This window comes from Glycine max, chromosome 4 (assembly GCF_000004515.6).
Source record: "Glycine max cultivar Williams 82 chromosome 4, Glycine_max_v4.0, whole genome shotgun sequence".
Classification (NCBI taxonomy): Eukaryota; Viridiplantae; Streptophyta; class Magnoliopsida; order Fabales; family Fabaceae; genus Glycine; species Glycine max.
Genome location: NC_016091.4, coordinates 2,491,470 through 2,497,470, shown reverse-complemented (window position 1 = coordinate 2,497,470; position 6,001 = coordinate 2,491,470). Strand labels below are relative to the sequence as shown.

At 35.9% G+C, this 6,001-nt stretch overlaps 3 protein-coding genes across 5 annotated transcripts; 2 read left to right on the top strand and 1 right to left on the bottom strand.

The window, feature by feature from the left end:
* Window positions 1-1,742, bottom strand: LOC100795329 (CBS domain-containing protein CBSX3, mitochondrial). 3 transcript variants are annotated; one of them, XM_003523525.4, is made up of 6 exons: window positions 1,469-1,742; window positions 917-1,191; window positions 748-826; window positions 531-604; window positions 385-445; window positions 1-291 (listed from the first exon to the last, which is right to left on the bottom strand). In XM_003523525.4, the coding sequence occupies exons 2-6, from the start codon at window positions 1,175-1,177 to the stop codon at window positions 149-151; spliced, it is 618 nt and encodes a 205-aa protein (XP_003523573.1). In that variant the 5' UTR covers window positions 1,178-1,191; window positions 1,469-1,742; the 3' UTR covers window positions 1-148. The 3 variants fall into 3 exon arrangements, with proteins under 3 accessions (XP_003523573.1, XP_014629926.1, XP_040870708.1); XM_014774440.2 differs by having other exon boundaries at window positions 917-1,196; window positions 1,469-1,526; XM_041014774.1 differs by lacking the exon at window positions 1,469-1,742 and adding an exon at window positions 1,274-1,427.
* A 410-nt stretch (window positions 1,743-2,152) lies between these two features.
* LOC100785981 (uncharacterized protein) lies at window positions 2,153-3,529 on the top strand. Its single transcript, NM_001317484.2, has one exon. It carries the CDS (start codon window positions 2,237-2,239, stop codon window positions 3,275-3,277), a length of 1,041 nt encoding a protein of 346 aa, NP_001304413.2. The 5' UTR covers window positions 2,153-2,236; the 3' UTR covers window positions 3,278-3,529.
* A 1,346-nt stretch (window positions 3,530-4,875) lies between these two features.
* LOC100527086 (uncharacterized) lies at window positions 4,876-5,950 on the top strand. The gene is given in 4 exon segments (NM_001251553.2): window positions 4,876-5,010; window positions 5,158-5,276; window positions 5,405-5,532; window positions 5,630-5,950. Coding segments are annotated over 4 exon segments (435 nt in total). The 5' UTR covers window positions 4,876-4,958; the 3' UTR covers window positions 5,766-5,950.
* The last annotated feature ends 51 nt before the right edge of the window (window positions 5,951-6,001 follow it).

Below are 6,001 nucleotides of genomic sequence, written 5' to 3'. Positions count from 1 at the left end.
AAGAAAACTTATTCACCAGATACTTATTAGAAAGTAGAAAGTTATAAAATAGAATCAAATTAAATTTACTATCAAATATAAAGGTGCATTCTGTTTAGGTACATGAATTTCGTGTCATCAAATCCGTATCCATGCTTGAATTCTTTAGCTAATAGTATTCTCCTCTGACGTAGTCATTGAGTCGCTTCAGTTCTCCACTCTGCTGCTCCATCACTGCTCGCACCACATCTACAATGGAAATCATGCCAACTATTTTTCCATCTATAACAGGAACATGCCGGATATGATTCTCTGCAAGAAAAGGTTGACATTTGACCCTTAAGCTTTGTGTCAAAAGATTAAAAGAAGGAAGAAGACTTGTGCCAATAGGAGAATTATCCTTACCTGTCATAATTTTCATTGCTTGAAGAATGTTGGTGTTGGAGGTCACCGTTATCAGGTTATTCTGTTCACAAGTAACCTCATTATTCTTATTGAAAACACAAGATTAGGTTGTTAAATATAATTGAAAAGAGAGAGCATAAAATAACCTCATCAGTCATTATTTGACCAACATGTGTGTGCAAGGGAGATCTTCCTTGTGCAACTATTTTTTTCAAGCAGTCTGTTGGTTCATGCATGCATCCAACAAAGTGGTTCAGTTTAGCTCAACGAGTCAAATACTGTTAAATTTTGGTTTGCAAATTGCATTGGTAATGAGTTTTCTATCTTAACTAAAGGGAATTAATTGGAAGGAACCACATCTACCTCTTTCTGTGATAATGCCTGCTATATGCTGCCCCTCTGGCTTTAGTACCACCAATGATCCAATGTTATTATCAGCCATCTGAAAATCTTATACCATGTTGATGTTAGTCAAGAAATCTTAAGAAAGTTAATTACGGTGAACTATTTTGAACAAATTGAACTATCTTACGTTCTTCATTGCGTTGATAACAGCATCATCAACTCGGCACCAGAGCCAGGAACCAACATTTGCTTCCCCTTTTGTCATTAGTACCTCTGACACTGTGACATTCTCCAATCCTTTCTGCTGCATGCGTGGAGAGGACGTGGCACATCCAAATTTTGAATATATTTTGTTTAGGTTAAGGATTCCCTTCCCTTGGAATTGTTGAAATATTGCGCCCCTTTGAGGGTTTTGGCGAAGTCGCAGTATTCTGTAGACTCCTAGCATTTGTTATTCTAGTTCTGTTCTATCGAAGTAAATATCAGTGCTTGCTAATGTATAACAACAAAGTATCATTATTCAACAACAAAAAATACAAAGTACCGTTGTTCTACTTATAGAGAACTATTGGGAGGAGTAGGACTAATGATTTAATTTTAATCTATATAAGACCTAACTCAACAGTATAACAGTATTTTCATTTCGTAAAAATGTTAGATGTTCTTCATTACTGACAAATTTAATAACAAAAATTAAGGGTTTCGTGTTTTTTCCCCTCAAGTGTAGGATTCTACGTACCCTGATGTTGCTGCTAGGAATACTTGGAATTGATTGGTAGTTGCTTCTGCTTTAGCAGCGGCCAAGGAATATGGAATTATCCCCATCTTTGGTATTTCATATAACCACAAAAGTAGCTGGGTGCCATCCTTTACTTTATGACTGCATCTTGTATTTGAATTCTTTTCTTAAAGGAGAATATGAAGAAAGGAACTTTCTAGTTGTTTAGACATGGAATTGCCGACTCATTGGATCATATGTTCTGGCATTCATTTGCCCAACATTATGGACTTACGGTTACGGATGATTATTTTAAGTTTATTGCTATATATTCCATATCAAATTCAATGAAATCAATTTAATAACACGGGGATGAATGACCAAAACCATTAGCTCAGTAAGCTTCAAAGAGGCCAAGAATATGCTGGGAATTTCTTTCGTGAGAAGTGAAAGAAATCACTTTCGTACACCACAAGATAAGAATGGTTTGCGAACGTTTGTTTGATGACAACATAAATCTCTAAGTCTAAGCAAAGCACAAATAAAGAAGTTTCCAAGGAAATCAGTGTGAAAAGCTTGGGAATAAAAACTGGTTAGTCAAACAAAATTCTAACGAAAGTACTCCAATGCATCCAAGGTATAAACTCCTAGTTCTGTATATATAGACAACCAGTGCAATCTGCGGTTTTTAAGTTCAACTAAAATAGAAAACCTTATATATCCGGTGAAAAAAAAAACTCATTCTGTAGTGATACCAGATATTAATCATATCTATTCTATCCATCATACATGCCACGGAAAAAGCAGCAATGTGGTTTTAGGATCCCTTGGATCTCAGGTCCTTCCACTGAATCTCATTCTCCTCCTCCAAAACAAAAATCAAAATCTGTTTCCACTCATCATCGACCACCATTTCGTCCTCCTGGAATAGCCTCTACCCCTCCACAACCTCCTCCGAATGGAACCCCAAAATCTAAACCTCAACAAGTGTCAAATTTTCTTCCATCACACTCACCAGCACCTTCAGTGATCATTAATTCCCCAGTGTCTTTTCAGCCAGAATCCCTTTCTACACCTTCAGAGCCAAATGTGGAGGAATTGGAGTTGGATAGTACTCCTACTCAGAATTCCAATTCCAATGCCCCTTTGGAAACACAAAGCAAACCCCACCAATCTAAATCAAATGGCAACACCATAGAGAGAAAGATGATGGTTGCCACGTCCACTCCTAGCGGGAAAGACATCCAAGTGGTGCCACCAGCTTCAACATCAGCGACCATACCATTATCCCACGAGGAAAACCCCACTATCCAAAAAGATATTAATGATATTTCAGCTCTGAATCCAACATTGAACGTGGATGACAAAACAATTAGTGTGGTAACTCTGGCTGGTGACAACAGAGGAGTGACAATGCACGTGGCGGGTTCTCACTCAACTAGGCCCAAACCTGAAGGTAAGAAGAGCGCGTCCACGGAGAAAGATGAAGCGGGGAAGACATACGTAAACAGCAACATTCAGAGCATCAACAATTCGATCATGTCGAACGGTTCCATCAATGGAAGAGACCCTGGTGTTCGTGTTATTCTCCCCCAACAGCCTCAGCCTGATGTGAAACAACCGTGTTTGGAAAAACCTAAGGCTGAAGTTAGCATTAACCGTGTGGAGAGGGTGCCTTACCGGCCCGTTGTTCGAAGACGATGCCTCAGGGGACTTTTCCATGAACCCAGTGACTCTGAACCTCATAACCCTGACAAGCCTCGTCGTCATGGTTGCAAGTTTAGATGCGGAGACATTGATATAAAGGATAAGGATGCTGCAACAAAATAATGAACAACGTGGTCTTATTTACTTGAGACATGACAGAATACCATACCAGGGCCTTTGTTTTGATGTTTCGTGTCAGTAACATCCATCGTTTGTGCTGTTCTTTTTTAATGTCAAGTTTGTTTATTGGGGAAACTTGCAACTGTCTCTAGTTTACAAGAACAATTACTGAGTGTGATGAGTGATGACCATTCAGCTTTCTTTCAGAAGCTGCTTTTTGTTAATTAATAGTCAAAGCAGTGATTCAGAGAGGGGATAAAAAAAAATTCACTAGTGAATTGAAGTGCTTTTCAATAAGAAAACACAAGGAATGTCATTATCGTTTGACTGAAAAATCTTTCAAACAAATTGCCAATAATTTATCCTGCTAAAACGCGGAAAAAGTACTACTTGATCACCAGAAATTAAAAAGGCATGACCGAAGAAATTGATAAGCAGGAAATCATACCCAAAAAACACAAGATCCTCAAAGATGGTTTTCGAACAATCAAATGGTATTTTTTTTATATAATAAGTGGTCTTTTTTAACATGAACGCTTTACATTTCATAAGAATACAAATACAATTGGTTTAAACATGCAGCGAATCTTTGATTATAAAATTTAGTTAGTTTTTTATTTAATTTCCTAACCAGTCTTTTTTTTTATGAAATTCTTAATCAGTCTTAACTCTCGTTTTTTATAATTGTGGATTGCACTCGTTAAATTAAGATTCTGAGGTTGGGATATTTTAAAGTTTAATTATGTTAAAATTTAAAAAGAAAATCTTTACAACTTATATATTGATCCTATCGATTAATCAGAAAAAAAAATTCATCTCTAGTCAATAAGAGATCCATTGAAAGAAAGATAAAGAGATGCATGTGTTTATCTCTCTCCTAATGGACCTCTCCATTAATGGAAGAGGAGTTGAACCCTTAATCAGGTTTCTAACATGATGTACATGATATTTAAATATGATAGTCTTAGGGAGAGAGGAAAAAGAATACTTTTTCATGAGAGTTACTTTTACTAAATTTAGTATGGGTTTGAATAACCTCTTAATTTTGATGAAATTTTACATATTTAAATTGTTTTTAAAATTATGATAAAATTAATTATAATACATAAAAATCATGACAGAATTAAAATAAATAGGAATAACTTTTATTTTTATCAAAATCAATTCTATAATAATCAAAATCAATTTTATTCAAGATTAATTTCAGCACCTCTAACCCAAACATACACTTACTTGTTCAACGGATAGAGGGAAAATATTGGTACATTTGAAACTAATTGCTAAAGTTCTTAAAATAAAAACTGTGGTGATGTCGCCGCCTTGTTTTCTAAAGTCTGTGTGCTGCCTGTGACTAAAGCCTTAAAATATTCAATTTTCTATTTATTTTTGCCCAAACTACAAGGGAATCTTTGCCGTTACAGTAGGATCATTATCATCATCATTATCCCTTAACATCCAAAACCTATGGATGTGACACTTTTGTTCACTCATCACAATCTAAAATCCTTGCCAAGAGATAAGAACAAAATAGAGAAACAATCCGGAGCTTCGTCACTACACTGACCAGCACTATATATATATATATCAAGAAATAGGTCATCGATTTAGAAAGGCATTGGAGGAGCTAGTGTGGCTTAGTCGCTAAATTTGTTACGATAAAGAAATTAATTCAGCAACAAATATAATGGGTTCTCTTATGGCAGGATGGGACTCTCTGATCTTGGATCCTGAATCAGGTACAGATAATTAATTAATTATTTAGTACTAGTGTTGTTTCTTTCTCGTATTATGTTATGCACTTATATATGCTTCACCTCTTGGTCGAGTCTAGATCATAAATCACTTGTGATTTCTGACGGAGGAAAAATTTGTTATTTTTGCAGCTACAATAGAGAGGAATCGATCACTCACCAAAGAAGAAATTAATGCTTACTGGAGAGTAAAGAAGGAGACAGAGTTAGAACACCTCAGAGCTATGTCCAAACTATCTGAGACTATTCAGGTTTTTTGACTTTGAAGTTAACTACATCTCTACATTTTTTCCCCTTCTATGTGTCAGAAATTCACACACACACACATATATATAAAAGCTAGTAATATATTTTGATGTTTATGATGGATACTGGACAGGCCCGAAAATTTGAGGATTCAGAGAATTCTCATAAGTCAAGTACCGTGACCTTGGCCAGCATAAAGGAGTCCTTAGGCATGGACGTTGACCAGAAAAGTTTAGAGCAACTTATCAAGAAAAATGGCTGGTAAATTAAATCACAGATAGTAATTGCACAATTTGGTGTATTATTATGAATCCCTTTAAATGATTAATATTTTAGAAAATGATTGGGGTTAATGCAGGTGGACCAAAAGCAGCTGGGCATTTCTGAATGAACCGCCAGTGATAGAAGCGGCTTCCAATAAGTATGCATCACAGTTTCACGTGGCCAACTTGGGGTCTACGAAACTTAACCCCGGAGATGGAATTAATGCTTGATATGAGTTTTTTTCACGTTATATATCATATCCACGACTATAGTTTCGTATCTATATGTGTAATGGCTTCTATTTTGTCACTTACAATTCTGCATAAGAACTCTGTATTTCTGGTTTGTTTGAAAAGGGATGCAAAAATCCCAACAGATTTTAAAGAGAGAATATTGAACTGATTTGACTTTGTGGTTAAGGAAAGCGTGCAGTACCTTTTATTTGTCAGCCTTCTAATCCTAATCA